The sequence below is a fragment of the Nesoenas mayeri genome (assembly GCF_963082525.1).
Source record: "Nesoenas mayeri genome assembly, chromosome: 7".
NCBI lineage: Eukaryota > Metazoa > Chordata > Aves > Columbiformes > Columbidae > Nesoenas > Nesoenas mayeri.
Window position 1 is genome coordinate 8,889,413 of NC_137551.1, and position 16,601 is coordinate 8,906,013.

General features: G+C 41.5%; 1 protein-coding gene across 1 annotated transcript in view; it reads left to right on the plus strand.

The window, feature by feature from the left end:
• The window catches only part of FAM13C (family with sequence similarity 13 member C), a gene marked incomplete at its 5' end in the record, with an annotated part of 134,898 nt that overhangs the window by 43 nt on the left and 118,254 nt on the right, over positions 1–16,601 (plus strand). The window contains 3 exons of the mRNA XM_080348188.1: positions 186–395; positions 2,098–2,281; positions 14,976–15,111. Of these exons, the coding sequence (XP_080204314.1) occupies positions 186–395; positions 2,098–2,281; positions 14,976–15,111 (530 nt within the window). The remainder of the gene's footprint in view (positions 1–185; positions 396–2,097; positions 2,282–14,975; positions 15,112–16,601) is intronic.

The following is a 16,601-nucleotide window of genomic DNA, read 5'->3' on the forward strand; positions in this document are numbered from 1 at the left end:
TGTTTGGTCTCTGAAAATGGTTATTCTTTCTTTAAACTGTACTTTTCAGCTCTAACTGCTGAAAAGTCTGTTTTTACAATTACTGTGGTTTCTTAGAGGAGTTCTTTGTTTCTGAGATCCAGTTCTTATCACATAGGTATAGTAATGCAACCATTGCTTACTGTTTCGTATTTCTTCTTAAACAGGTCTGGAGCACGTCGGTATATTCCGAGTCAGTGGCTCAGTAAATAAAATCAAGGAATTGAAACAGAAATACAATCAAGGAGAAAAAGTAGACCTTATTAATGATGGAGATGTTGATTCTGTGGCCAGTCTCCTGAAACTCTTTCTGAAAGAACTGCCAGTGGCTGTTTTTCCAGATAACATCTGTTCTGGCTTGCTAAAAGCTTTCCAAGGTACAGAACAAGCACCTTCCAAGCTTCTGTCTTTCTCTAACATTAGTAGATTATGTATGTGTTCATTGCACTTTTCTATAAGCAAGGATTTAAGTTTTCTTAACCCAAGACTGATGTTTAATTGCTTTTGATGGACTAGTCTATCTTGTCTACAGTTTTTTTTTTTAATTCATGAAGGCTTTTGGACTCCCCAACATCTTGTGGCAAGGCATTCTGCAATCCAGTCCTGTATTATTTGAGAAAGTACATCATCAACATGCTTTCTTTTTAAATTGGATACCTTACTCATTGCTTAGTTAACATTTTTATTTTTAATCTAATCACCATCATAATGCTGTTCCTGCAGTTACATAGCCACTGCCTCAATTCTCTCTTTTCTAAACTGAAGCCTCTTTCTGTATTTAACCTTCCCTTGTACAAGAGCCTTTTTGTACATCCTGGTTCCCATTTAGTACTTTTTGCTAGTTTTCTTATAGTCTTCTTGGACAGCAGTGTGTGGCACAGCATGAAGCATGCAAGATGCAAAGCCAAGATGAACATCTACAGCAACACACTGTCTAGTGCCCGATTCATGTCTGTAGTGGCTGAGCAATGTGTTCAGACTATTCTGACCGATGATTTTGAGCAGTAACTAATTCAGGTGTTTGCATACAAATAGGTGAGGTTTGTGGGTTGGGTTGCAAGTTGCTTTTATTCAAACTTCATCTGCTAAGTGCTGTTATGTATGTGCTTATTAGAAAAAAAATCCCTTTCATGAACTATGAAAGTCTATGCTGAAAGATCTAGGGCTTTTTTGCAGGTACTTTGTTTTGACTACCTTGAACAGTCTTATTTCCTCCTGCCTCCCAACCCCTTTTCCATATCTACCATTAACAGGTTGAGTACCATAGGTCTTGGCCTTTATGAAATGTATTTTTTAGGGCTAAAATCCTTTAGGGCAGGATTCGCTATTCACAATGTCAAAGCTACACAGATGTGTCCTTGTGATCTATGGAGAACTTGAGCACCAGCTGTCAGTAATTGAGCAGTACTGTCACCTCAGTTCTAATGACCAGGGGACTTTATCTTACTAATTCTGAACTGATGATTAAATTGAGTTGTTTGTGAACCTTTTTTTCTGCCTTGTGGCTCTTCTTTGAAGAATGAGAACCGAGAAAATACTAAGTATCCCAAATTTAGATTTTTAAGCGTCTCTGTTTAACTACAGTTGCATATTTATAGAGCAAAAACGTTTTGAGACTGAGAGCTACAAATTAGTCAGGAAATAAAGATGATGTGGGCCAAAAGGGTACAATTTCTTATTCCTCTTAATGAGAATCATACAGCACGTGTAAGATCTCTGGGGATAGTCAAGGCTGACAATCTTGTATCATCTTTAAAGGCAGCTTTAAGGATACAGGTATGTGACTGCTGCCTGCAATTCCATTAAAAAGCAGCAAGTGCTAGATGATTCTGTCATAACAAGAATGATAGCAGAAACAGTGTATATAAAATTTAATATCTGGAAAATCCACGGTATTTAAATATTAATATGTGAACCCTGTTGTCAAAATTCAGTGTACAAATTATTTTTTTAGGACGTATTTATTCTTTAATATATTTTAACACCTGTCTTCTTTCTTAGATCTGTAATAATGTTTATGATGGAATTATGTTACTATTAGGAATAACTGTTATAACTTTTTTTTTGTTCCCTCCCCAGAGCATAAAATCCGCACAACAGAATGCATAGAGAACCTGAGACAGTTGCTCAGTGGGCTGCCCAAAGCCCATCAAAACCTCCTTCAGTTCCTGTCTGCTTTCCTGTTAAAGATAGCAACATACAGCGCAGTGAATTTCATGACTCTGGAAAACCTAGCCATTGTGTTTGGACCTGCTCTGTTCAGGTGAGTACTCTCTATATGGCTGCCTTACATAGTATTACTAGATTGTGCTTCACAATGAGGCTTTCTGTCATATCTGTATGTCCAATAATAAGTGCAGCATTTTGAAAATTAAATGTTCATGTAGTATATTATGGGCCAGCGTGACAGATTCTGAACTGGTTGACTACCTTCATCCTTTTAGACACTGACTGTACAGGGCTAGCATGAAGTAAGAAACGATCTGTAGAGAAAAGGCACAAGGGAGGGAGAGCTGTTTAATGAGAACTACTCTTTTCTTAGCCAAGCTAGGTGCTGGCTGGGGAGGATACTTGATTGTTAGTCTTGATTCTGAAAAGCTAAGGCTGACTTTGTGTCGAGGGTTAAGATTGCGGGGTGACAATAAAACCCTGGCAGATGTATTGTTAACCCCCTCTTCCCCCCCCACTTCCCCCTTTTTGCCCCTCCCTCTCCCCCCTTCCACTCAGGAGAGGCGATTGGGAGGAAAAAAGAAGGACAGAGAGAAGAGAGTTGGAAAAATTAAAGATGTTTTACTAATGCTAATAATAAGAATAGAGAAAATAATACAAAATATACAAAACCAATCTTGAAAGTCTCAGCAACTGCAGAGCCAGCACCCAAAGTCCTGGATTAGACTCCACAGCCAACCAGAGCTGGATTCAGTCTGTCACTAGGCCTCAGTTCACAGGGACGACTAGCAAGGTCCGCTCCTAATGTCGGCCATAGGGAAAAGGGAAAAAGAAAGGCCGAGATCCTCGTGATCTCCCATTTTATATGAAGTATTCACGTGAATGGAATGTTATACACAGTTGGTCAGTCGTTTCTCGTCGCCCCTCTCGCGAGATGTCCATCCATGCTTATCAATAAGTTTGCATTCCATTGCTAGGTTTTACCAAAACATGTGTCTGGTTCTCCAGGAAAATGCAGTTAATATGAAGGCTTTAGCTGACAGGCAAAATTCACTGAAAGAGAAACTTGTTTTTAACAAAACCAGGACATTCCACCCCTTATAATATGCCATTCACTGAATGCTTAAACCTTATCAATACAATCTATCAACACAATCTAATTAATCACTACTACTATATATATATATATACACATATGTACATATATACCCAGGAGTAATTAATCTTAATCAGTGGACCATCCTTTGAAAAGTTCATTAAGTTCATTTTGTCACAACAGTCTCCCAGGGCAGGAAAAATGGTACAAGTGCACTGTTTGTGGGTTAAAGACATCAACTTCGAAGAAGTTGTCAGGCGCCACTCAGAGAAGCTAGCTCTTGTTTCATCATCACTGTCTTGATCTGAAAGACACTTATTAAACACTGTTAGTACGACAATTCACATCATGCAGTTCAGTATTGAATATTTTCACCTAAGCTCAAATCCCCTTGAGGTACACACTGAACTTCTCCATCCTTAAGCATCACCCACCAGGTGCTGCCAGGTCCCTGGGCAAAAACAATCCCACGAATGGGCTTGCCTTTGCCTGAGGCAGGAGTAACCCAGACTGCCTTTCCTAACATGTTTTTCATGTGTACTACAGGGACTTTATCTCCTTCTACAGTCCATAGAATTTCTGATTGGGCAGGCCCAGCTCGATTGGTTGATCCCCTGGTGTTGACCAACCAAGTGGCTTTTGCTAAATGTGAATGCCAGTTTTTAAAGGTTCCACCACCAAGTGCCTTTAGTGTAGTTTTTAGCAAACCATTGTACCTTTCAATTTTCCCAGAGGCTGGTGCATGATATGGAATATGATATACCCACTCAATACCATGTTCTTTGGCCCAATTGTCTATAAGACTGTTTTTGAAATGAGTACCATTGTCTGATTCAATTCTTTCTGGCGTACCATGTCGCCAAAGGACTTGCTTTTCAAGGCCCAAGATAGTATTTCGGGCTGTAGCATGAGGTACAGCATATGTTTCCAACCATCCGGTGGTTGCTTCCACCATTGTAAGTACATAACGCTTACCTTGACGTGTTTGTGGAAGTGTAATATAATCAATCTGCCAAGCTTCTCCATACTTATACTTTAACCATCGCCCCCCATACCATACAGGCTTTAACCGTTTTGCTTGTTTGATTTCGGCGCAAGTTTCACATTCATGAATAACCTGTGAAATAGTGTCCATAGTTAAATCCACCCCTTGATCGCGAGCCCATTTATATGTTGCATCTCTACCTTGATGCCCTGAAGCATCATGGGCCCACCGAGCTAGGAAAAGTTCACCTTTATGTTGCCAGTCCAAGTCCACCTCAGCTACTTTAATTTTAGCAGCTTGATCTGCTTGTTGGTTGTTTAGATGTTCCTCGGTGGCTCGACTTTCAGGCACATGAGCATCTACATGACGAACTTTCACAGGCAGGCTCTCTAGCCAAGCAGCAATGTCTTGCCACAGTGTGGCAGCCCAAATGGGTTTACCTCTACGCTGCCAGTTGTTTTTCTTCCATTGCTGTAGCCACCCCCACAAGGCATTTGCTACCATCCATGAGTCAGTATAGAGATAAAGTATTGGCCACTTTTCTCGTTCAGCAATGTCCAAAGCCAGCTGGATGGCTTTCACTTCTGCAAATTGACTAGATTCACCTTGTCCTTCAGTGGCTTCTGTAACTTGTCGTGTGGGACTCCACACAGCAGCTTTCCACCTTCGATGTTTTCCTACAAGACGACAGGACCCATCTGTGAACAGTGCATACTGCTTATCAGTCTCTGAAAGAGTATTATACGGTGGTGCTTCTTCAGCACGTTTTACTTCCTCCTCATCTGGAGACATCCCAAAGTCTTTACTTTCTGGCCAGTCTGTAATCACTTCTAAGATTCCTGGACGGTTGGGATTTCCAATTCGAGCTCGTTGCGTGATCAGTGCAATCCATTTACTCCACGTAACTTCGGTTGCATGATGTGGAGAGGGAACCGTCCCTTTGAACATCCAGCTCAGCACCGGCAGTCGAGGTGCCAGGAGGAGCTGTGCTTCAGTACCGATCACTTCCGAAGCAGCTCGAACTCCTTCATATGCTGCTAGTATCTCTTTTTCAGTTGGAGTATAGTTGGCCTCAGATCCTTTGTATCCTCGACTCCAAAAACCTAAGGGTCGACCTCGGGTTTCTCCTGGTGCTTTCTGCCAGAGGCTCCAGGTAAGTCCATTATCTCCGGCTGCAGTGTAGAGCACGTTTTTAACATCTAGTCCAGTCCGAACTGGTCCAAGGGCCACCGCGTGAGTTATCTCACGCCTAATTTGTTCAAAGGCTTGTCGTTGTTCAGGGCCCCACTCAAATTGGTTCTTTTTACGAGTCACTCGATAGAGAGGGCTCACAATCTGGCTGTAGTCAGGAATATGCATTCTCCAAAAACCTACAACGCCCAAGAAAGTCTGTGTCTCCTTTTTATTAGTAGGTGGAGACATTGCAGCAATTTTGTTGATCACATCCATTGGGATCTGACGACGGCCATCTTGCCATTTTATTCCTAAAAATTGGATCTCTCGTGCAGGTCCCTTGACCTTGCTCCGTTTTATGGCAAAACCAGCATCCAAAAGAATCTGAATTATTCTCTCACCTTTCTCGAAGACTTCTTTCGCTGTGTCGCCCCATACAATGATGTCATCAATATACTGCAAGTGTTCTGGAGCTTTACCTTGCTCTAGGGTGGTCTGGATCAGTCCATGGCAGATGGTAGGACTGTGTTTCCACCCCTGGGGCAAGCGATTCCACGTGTACTGGATGCCTCTCCAGGTGAAAGCAAACTGCGGCCTGCACTCTGCTGCTACAGGAATAGAGAAAAATGCATTAGCAATGTCAATTGTAGCATACCACTTAGCTGCCTTTGACTCCAGTTCAAATTGCAGTTCTAGCATGTCAGGCACAGCAGCACTCAGTGGTGGCGTAACTTTATTCAGGCCACGATAGTCCACAGTTAGTCTCCACTCATCACTAGACTTACGCACTGGCCAGATTGGGCTGTTAAAAGGTGAGCGAGTCTTACTGATCACACCCTGGCTTTCCAATTGACGGATCAACTTCTGGATAGGAATCAAAGAGTCTCGATTGGTGCGATATTGCCGGCGATGCACTGTTGTGGTAGCAGTTGGCACCTGCTGATCGTCAACCATCAGCAGTCCTACAACAGAAGGATCATCTGAAAGACCAGGCAAATCAGACAGCTGTTCAATTTTCTCAGTGTCCACAGCTGCTATACCAAATGCCCACCTATACCCTTTTGGGTCCTTAAAATACCCTCTCTTGAGGTAGTCTATGCCAAGGATGCATGGAGCATCTGGACCAGTCACAATGGGATGCTTTTCCCAGTTTTTTCCAGTTAGGCTCATTTCAGCCTCTACAACAGTCAGTTCCTGGGATCCCCCAGTCACTCCAACAATATTGATGGATTGCGTTCCTTTATAATTAGAAGGAATTATTGTGCACTGAGCACCAGTGTCCACTAAAGCTTTGTACTCCTGGGGGTGTGTTGTACCAGGCCATCGTATTTGTACAGTCCAATAAACTCTGTTATCCCTTTCCTCCACCTGGTTGGAGGCAGGGCACCTCTAATTTCTGTTTTGCACAGTCTCTGGGTGTGAATTAGAGGTTCCTTCAAGAGCATCAGAATCTCTTCTGCTCCTTTTGTAAACTGGAGCAGCCACCTTCCTAGGAGTTTTTCCTTTTATCTCACGTACTCGTTCCTGAAGTTCTGAGGTAGGTCTCCCATGCCACTTATTCATGTTTTCTCCCTGCTCATGCAGGAAGAACCACAGTGAACCTCTTTTTGTGGGCTGCCTCTGTCCTCTCTCTCGAGACTGGAAACGCCTTTTCCTAACAGCTGAAACATAGGTTTGTGCAGGTCGTGAATGGTATGTGTCTTCCCTGAGTTCTTTGATTTCTTGCAATAGCTTTTCAAATCGGTCATCAGATTTTTCACACAGTCTCTCTACAGCAGAGACACAAGCCCGTAGAGAACCAGCAAGGCTGTCCTCAAAGTCACAGAGCTGCTCAATCACTTCAGTAATATCTTGTCCAACTCTAGATGACCAGAGCATTCCTGCCAATGACTTAGCATATGCAGATGATGCACTTTGTACAAATCTGCGCCACAGAGGTCGTGTACAATTGATTCTATCTGGATCTGTTCCCTCTTGGCTGTTTGGTCCAAAATAGATGATCTCTCGCACAGCTAATTCTCTCAGGAACTGAATACCTTTCTCCATAGTATTCCATTTCCCTAACTTGGATATACAATCTTCCTTGTAGGGAAATCTTACTTTCATAGCTGCCAAGAGTCGGGTCCAGAGAGTAGTGGCATTAGACTCTCTTGAAATTGCCCTATCAATGGTGGAATCTCTTGACAGAGATCTCAGCTGCCTGGCTTCACCACCTTCCAGTTCAATTGTATCTGCCCCATTGTCCCAGCATCGGAGCAACCAGGTTAAAATATTCTCGCCTTCACGACGACTGAAGTCTTTTCGCAGATCTCTCAGCTCACCTGGAGAAAAGGACCGAGTGGTGGTCACTTCATCTCCTCCCTGTCCTGATGGTGCCCCTTGGGTTGATGTTGGCCCTGTGCCATCATCTGCTGCACGGGTAGTCTTTCTAGTGACTTTCTTACAACCAGCAACTGATGCTGATATGGGTTTACCATCATTTGATTCATTTCCAGAGTCTGAATGACTGTCACAGTGATCGCTATGGTTACAGCAGCAACAGTGCCCAGTGTGTGAAGAAGGGGGAGCTGCCTTTAAGGCTGCAGACTTAGTGTTATCAGAAGTGACCTTGGCACTCTGTGGAGGAGCTGTACCTTCAGCCTGCGAAGGCGTCGTGGCGGGGGCAGCAGCTGCAACGGCAGCTTTCACTGTTTTGCTCTTTCTCGAGCGGCTCGGAGGGCTTTTTGCTAAAGCTTCCGAAGACGCACCGCAAATCTCAGGACAACAAAGAGACGCAAACCTCCTGTTAAACGCCATTTCTCTTAACAGAAGCACAAACTGACACACATTCAGCAAACCAGATAACACCATCACAGTTCTATCAAAACTCTGAGGATATTCAAAGCTCTCTAAAACATTTGCGAACTGTCCTAGCGAAAAAACGAAAGTATTGTTAGTCAGCCTTTCTAAAGGTTCACTTGACCAATTAGCAAACACAGAGCCGTACTGCTCTTTAATCTCTCCTGGAGGCTTTTCAAGGTAAAGCAGAAGTGAGTAGAAATTCATTAGCGGCTGCAGTATAATGAAATAAACCAGTGACAAACCACACAGTATCATCATGAGCATTGTCCAGTTCCTTGTTGTTATATAATGAATACTTCGATTTAAAAAGAAAGCCCAACACAGATATGGAATCAGTGAGCACAATGTAGAAAATAACTGATACAACTTAAGCCATAACATCTTTAAATCAGTGTAATTCACTTTGCCTTAATACCACTAAATAATATCCGAAGCAAACAGGCGCGCGAGTATCACAACTCTATGAGTTGGCACCGTGCCAAGAAAATTGAAAGGTACGTCAGAGCAGTAGAAAAGCCAAAAAATCTCCAGATTTACCCCTTTCTCGTGCCCCACGTTGGGCGCCAATTATCTGTCGAGGGTTAAGATTGCGGGGTGACAATAAAACCCTGGCAGATGTATTGTTAACCCCCTCTTCCCGCCCCACTTCCCCCTTTTTGCCCCTCCCTCTCCCCCCTTCCACTCAGGAGAGGCGATTGGGAGGAAAAAAGAAGGACAGAGAGAAGAGAGTTGGAAAAATTAAAGATGTTTTACTAATGCTAATAATAAGAATAGAGAAAATAATACAAAATATACAAAACCAATCTTGAAAGTCTCAGCAACTGCAGAGCCAGCACCCAAAGTCCTGGATTAGACTCCACAGCCAACCAGAGCTGGATTCAGTCTGTCACTAGGCCTCAGTTCACAGGGACGACTAGCAAGGTCCGCTCCTAATGTCGGCCATAGGGAAAAGGGAAAAAGAAAGGCCGAGATCCTCGTGATCTCCCATTTTATATGAAGTATTCACGTGAATGGAATGTTATACACAGTTGGTCAGTCGTTTCTCGTCGCCCCTCTCGCGAGATGTCCATCCATGCTTATCAATAAGTTTGCATTCCATTGCTAGGTTTTACCAAAACGTGTGTCTGGTTCTCCAGGAAAATGCAGTTAATATGAAGGCTTTAGCTGACAGGCAAAATTCACTGAAAGAGAAACTTGTTTTTAACAAAACCAGGACACTTTGTAATAATGTTGGACATCAGAAAAAGGAATCTCCTCTCTCAGGAAAGAGAAATAACTCATCTGCTCTTACCACTAAAATGCAAGTTGGCATCCAAGCAGAGGCCAGCTGAACTTGTAAGCAGTAAGTGCTTGGCTGAACCTAGAGATGTTGAGGATGATGGTGAGTGGATGCATAGCTGAATGCCAAAAAATAAAAGGTGAGAGGGCCTGTGTCATGCAAGTCAAGGTGTTGAGAAGGAACAGCCTACAGTGGTGTGATAAGGAAGGATTTTCCAGTGAAGCTGGAAGGATTTAGTTCTTTGTGCTATCCTGCATGCTGACACTAGAGGATGTTAAAATGTTTATACTTGTCTTACAAATTGTAAGCCTTTTAGTGGAATGTAGCTATTCCAGTTTAATGTGAACTATAAGCCAATGCCACTGTGCAAAATGTATATGTTAACAATTCATATGTAGTACGAAAAGCATTGCTATTCTTCACTTTTATGTATGACGAGCCAAGTAGGTTATTAAAAATATATATTCAGCAAAATTAGTACCAATCTTCTTAAAAATCAATTATAGGCTTTGTTTTGGGGAACTGCACTCTTAACCCCTGCTGCCGTTTCCATAGATCTCTGTTTGTGTCTGTTTACCTGCTCTGTGGGCTTATCACCAGATGTACCAGCATAGAACCCTTGCAGGTGATATAAGTAAACGGGCTCTTACTTCAGCAAAAGTACAGCCAGGGAGAAGAATCTAACAGTATGCAGTGTGGCAGGTGCTATGCTGTTCACTCCTGTGAGAACAGGCTTCACCATGGGGGATACACAGTGATGGAACAAAACAGTTCTGCATCCAAACCCAAAGTTCCTTAATATTTGCATGCTAAAATTAGTAAATTAGTATAGACAGCTGAGGTATACTTGACAGTGTCTGAATTAGTCATGTGGTGATACTTATAAATCTATAAAAAGCTGATGCTAAAAGGCCTTGATTAAGAATCTATCCCTTGACCTCCACACTAACTCAACAAGGACTGCACTGACTGTCGCTCTTCTGCCATCAGAATATTTTCTTATCTGCCACAAGAATATATTGTTTTATTTCTTTATCTCTGTTCTCAAATTGTCTGAATGTGTGCCCACTGATTCCTGTATCTGCACAGAAGAATCCAGTAGGCTGCCTTATTGATGAGCTGTTTCTGTTTTTAAGTATTCCTCTCTGTTTTGGAAGATGTTCCAGCTGCTTCTGAACATGCCCCTCTGTCTGGTTTTTAAAGTACACTCAGTGCTAAACTAAATGCTTGTGGCAATGGCCTGCCTGCAAAGCCTTGAAAACGATGAGCGTCGGGTTTCCCTGACGGTTGCTTGTCAAGGCAACACAGCTGCCATAAATAGAAGTATATCTGCTCTATGAACATTAACTCCACCTTCTTCCAGTCATTCTGATCTCACCAGCTCCAGGAGAGAAACCAGTAAGTCTGGAGCTCATTTTTTGGTAAAGTGTATCGCTAATGCCATCCTTGGAGAGTTACCTTCTAGGATTATGAAAAATCAGCTTTTTGGTAGTTGGGGAGGGAGGAGAGCCTAGCCTGGCAACTGGTGTTTTCTCTCATTGGGACTGCTGTGCCATTTCCTGCTGAGTGACCCGAGGCCTCAAATGTTTCAGAATAAACCATCTGTATTGTCCTGTACAGCAGCAAAGCTATAGGTAGTCTAACGTGGCAAACCATACATGCTGACAGAAGGAATAAAATCATAAATATCCTTTATGTCTTTCAGAGCAAGAATTAGTGCAATTAGCTGCCACATTATGAAACATTTGGCAGTCAGAGTGTAGATTCATTGGAAAGTGAGACATGTTGGGTAGTACTTCCTATAGATTTTTCAGTCAGAATGTGAAGGTCATGGCAAAAAACAAGTCTAGATCTAATCTGCAGAAGTGTATACCCCATGCGATTAGTGGAAATAACTTCTGGATGTGATGTCAGCTCCACTTATGGCACTAAATCATTGCAGGTATTAAAACTGTTCTGCATGTGTTCTGCCAATCTGCGTTTTTGTGCAATTACTTCTTTCTTCTTTGGCATTAAACAAGTAAACTAGGTTGTTTGCAAGCTTTTTTTACTTTAAAATTTTGAACTATTTATATTCAAGTGTAAATTCTGTCTATGATCACCACCTGCTTCAATCTGTTGACACTTTTATTTGTGGAGACCTGACATGCTTATGGTTTCACTGAAGTGTCTGAGTTGGAATATTCAGTAGTTGGAACATGGAACACATATGGGCCTTGGGGACACAAAATCAGAGTATAAGGCCTGCTGCTCATTATACCTTGTCAGCCTAAACTGCAAATACTTCACAATTAGTAACTATGGTAATTGCAGCACAAAAAATATAAACCTTAGCACAGGTATCATACTGGAACTCTAGTTACAGGGTCCCAGAAAACTCCTACTATCATGAAATGTAAATGCTAGGAAACTAATATCACTGTTTGTGTGAAAACTGAATTTAAAGAATCTGTCTCTTCTATATTTTTAATCTGTTGCAGTGTCTTTAATGCTGTTTATATTGAATATTTGACTAAAATCGTCTTAATATTGGAAGAATTCTATTATATTTTTAGTATATATGCTTCCAGTTCAGGGTGGTGGGGCCAAAAGTGTGAATAAAAAAAGAAGGCATGTTTCAGAAAAGGCATAACCGAGTAAAATGTTTTAATTTTACCTTAGCATCCTTTGCAAACCACCTCTTATTTTTCTGCTGACCTTCCTCCTTCATGCTTTTTTTTTTTCCCCCCATGAGACTGTTAAGCTATCTTCGCTTATAATAAGTTGTTCCACCAACACTTTTCACTTTGCTTTTCTTTTAGATTTTTGACCCTGACATCTGTTTCTTATCTTTTGAGACTTCAGTCTGCATGATGCAGCTTTCATGTCCTCACCTCCTTGTAGGTAAGGGAACTATAAGCATAACTTGTAGGTAAAGTATCAGGCTGGCTACTCTCTAGACTTTCTTTGCTAAGCTCCCCTCCTTTCTCAACTTGTAATGCTTGTTTATTTATTTATTTATGTATTTATTTTCTGCTCATTCTCTGAACTGTTTATCTTTTTCTGTCGTTCACCCTTCTTCTTCCGAGTTGTTTCATGTCCTTCTAGTCTCTGTGAACGTGGAGGATAACGTGTTGCTTCGCTTTTATTGACGACTCAGCTGGTGTTACTTTAATTCCTATGGGTGCTTTTTTATGCCTCATCTTGGTAAAGAAATTTCTGCCACCACCCTCAGCAAGTAATTCTTATGGGAGTGCACAAGGATGCTGGCCAACCAGCTGTTTGCTTCTACTCCCTTTGACTCATTCTTTCTGTAAGTTTGCAGCAAGCCTCTGCCGGCAGGGAACCTTGGCAGACGTCCTGAACAAAGCCAAGGCAAGGGACTGTATGGATTTTCTAGCTTGCACTTTGTGACAAAGCAACTTTGAAAAGCTTAAACTCAGGGGAACCAGTAGCTTATTCCTTATGATCAAGTTTTAATTGTTTCTTATCTGCAGTGAGAGTTTTTCTGTGTTTTATTTGCACTACAACTGATTACAGGGCTTTTATGATGAAGTGGAAAGTACAGTTCAGCAGCTGGGCTCCTCCTAGAAACATTCCTGGATTTAGCAGTGTGGTTTCCCTATTATCAGCCCGATAATAAAGTTTCCACGAGCAGCAGAAGTATCTGAAGAGTCAGGAAGTGATTATTTTACAAAATTAATTGAAAGTCATTGTGAAAGGTGTCTGCAGAGAAAACTGAAAATGTATTTTCTGTATGTGGAAAGCACTTCTGTTGCCACCCATGAATATCTGCAGACGAGCAGACATTGATATTTGGAGTCAGCTGTGGGGTCACATCCCAGAGTACAGGCTAGATTTAAGATGAAATGAGAATTGGGCACCCAAAAACATAGGCTGCTAGTAAAGGAAGGTGGGACTTAGTAAGTAGGGTGAGAGATGTTTATCTTCGTGAACAACTTGTAGAGTGTTGTTTGCTAGTAAGGAGTTAACAGTTGGTACAGATGGATTTGGGAATATATGTCAAAGTTAAAGAAGACAAGGGACTAAAAAGATTGCATGTATGGCCTTTGAATTGAGGGTGTTAATGTTTGGGCACACAATGAATAATCTCTTAGGATTGTTGTACGCAGAAAAGGCTGTTGCTCGGTCAACCGGGTTTTACACACAGGCTTGTTTTTTTTGTGGAGAAACTGAGCCTGTCCTGAGACGAGTAGGAATCTAAGGAGGAGAAATTTTAGTCAACCTTAAAGAAAGAAGTGATGATACAATAGTTTATCCTCTAACTCCATCTGTTGTACCTTGGCTATAACTCTGCTCAGAGCATCTTCTTTCGAAAGGAGCCCAACCTCAAATTTTCAAAGAAACAACAGTAAGTTTACAAAAGAATGTGAATGAAAACAACTGGACTGCACCCAGTGTGTGTATTTGTACTTCACAATCACAAATGAATGATGAATGTAGTGATTTGGTGAACAGAAGACTGGTGTGTGTATGTCTCCACAGAGTTTATGAATTTTTTGTTTAAATATTAATACTGTGCTGGGTTGAACTGACTTGGTGCAGCATGGCTGGAGGAGCTGGATTAAGGCAATGCCATTTATGTAAATGTTCTTCAAGCTTCAAATAGTTCACAGGTGGAATACACTGTTCCTTCAGGGAATAAGGTTAGAATTCAATACAAAGAATTCATTGACTTTAATTAAATTATTCCAACTTAGTCTACTTGTGTGGATAGTACAAGTTCAACTGCTATTTATTTAAAAGAAAAAAAAGGGACAGAAAGAAAAAGTCAACCAAACCCAACCCAACCTGTTAATGGAAGCACCCAGAAGTTACACTGCATTATGTATCTGAGGTGTGTGTTGTTTTTTTTTTTTTTATTGTTGAGGGTGTGTGTGGTTTTGTTTTTTTTGTTTTTTGGTTTTTTTGTGTGTGTGTGTGTGTTTTGGTTTTGTTTGTTTGTTGTTCTCCAGGTAGTTCTGGTAAAAAGATACTCTAGCCATAAAATTTAACCTTCACAAACTAAGCTAGAACAAAACTACTCTCTTCCAGCCCCAATGCCAGTGATTGATGGCAGATTTCTGAGGCTCTTTTTGTCCCCCTCATCCTTGATTTTATGAAGTTCATGTCTGAGTTACTGCCAGGTTCTGGCTATTTTGCTGTGCTGCCCCAAAGATGCATTGTGTTGTGAACTGTTGCAGCAAACTGGGGCTTTGCCACTGTGAGGCTTCCGGTGCTGTGAACCCACCAAGTTAAATTGGTTCCTGTCCCAATGATTGCTTGTTGGAAATGAGGCTGGGACTCTGTTTTATCCAGTCGCCCAACCGGTTGCTTTGCTGAATTATCTTGGGTACTGGGAGTCTCCATGTGTGGCTCATCACCAACCTTTAATCTGAGAGCTTCTAAACTTAATCTATCCCTTCTTCCTTTAGGGTCCCTGTTGGTCCCTTGGCTTGTGAGGAGCAAAGGCTTTACAATGGCTTCCTGCTGTATTTGCTTCAACACCATGAGATGCTTTTTGTTGACCTGAACCCTTGTTTCTCACAGAGACAAGCAAGTGGCCTTCAGGTAAGAAAGTTATGTTACCTGATTCAGCAAGTAATTAAAAGTGCTGCATTAGGTTGGAAATGGAAACATATTTGCTTATACATAGTGTAATTAATGACTATAGTTTGTTGTCGGCAATTTAAATATTCATCATATGTCTAAGCTAGAGGGGAACATGAGTGTTTAAAATTCTGGTTTTGAAAAAAAAGGCAAGTGCAAAGTAAAAGGTCAAGAATAAAATCCCGAGTTGTTCCACTTTAAATATCTTAATGCTGAGCTTTGTTAGATCAAAACCACTGGACTTTTCCTCGACCGAAGCATTTCTGTGTTTGGCTACACATTGGTGATGCAGGAAAGCAAAACCAGAAGAGTGAAACTCTTTCACCTTTCCAGAACTCACTGTGTATGTTTCATCTTTTCCTTGGGCATATTATTTTCTAAAACATTGTTAGTATTAATACTTTGATGCCTGTTTTGTCAAAAACCCTGGAAGAAACATGATAGACACATGCTGCCTAAGGGAAAGGGTCAATCTAAGTCTTGTTTTCAGTTCATCATGTGATGTATCACTGCTGCTTAAATTGAAATTGATTTTTAGCAAAAGACATGGAGGAAATGTTGTAGCAAAACCTACAGTTTAATACTGCCCCATGCAGTCACCACACATCCTTGCAGTTCTCAACCAGACTGATAACTGTGCCAGATCAGGTGAAGTATTACGAAAGAGATTTGCATTGCATGTAACTGTAGATCTTGTGATTCCTTGATTTCCTGGCTTCTTTCTCTGAGCATGTCTGTTAAGGAAAAACAGCAGATTTCTAATAAAAAGGTACAGAGAGCAGAATACACCGATACAAGGATACTTCTGAAATATTCCCGATATGTCACAGGACAGGGCCCCAAATCTAAGACTTTGATTGTTTCACAAAATGAGTGTTGGAGCCCACACCTCCAGGTCTTCTTACTCTCTGAAGGTGTCCCATGTTGCTGCCACATCTGAGAATTCCTGCAACCTGTACTCAAATGTGCATGCAAGATCAAAATAGTAGTTATTCTACCATGTCTGCTTCTGCTTGTAAAACTAGAAGAAGAGTCAGCAGCTAAAGGAAATTGGAAAGGTATTAGAGAAGCCAGGAAACCTGGCTTTCTATTGCGGTGCTTTTGTTTTAGAAGCAACTTCACTCCCTGTAATTCTGTGAAATGTCACAGTCTGTCTGGGATTGTGGTGATGTGGGAAAGAATTCTGCTCAAAAGATCCTTTCAAGTTCTTGAATAAAACCTCAGACGAGGCTCGGCCATGAGGCGCTCTCCTGCTCTGAGGTACGCTTGTGAAAGAATTCCCATCTGTGGGTGAGAAGGGAATTCAGTATTCTGTGGCTGATGTTGTTTTTGTAATTTCTGGCAGGAAACCCAGCACATTGAATAGGTACCCTTCATCTTTCATAATATAGCAATTGTTCAAAGTCCACTAAACTGGAAACATCAAAGTTAGGTTTACAAACTAAACATAT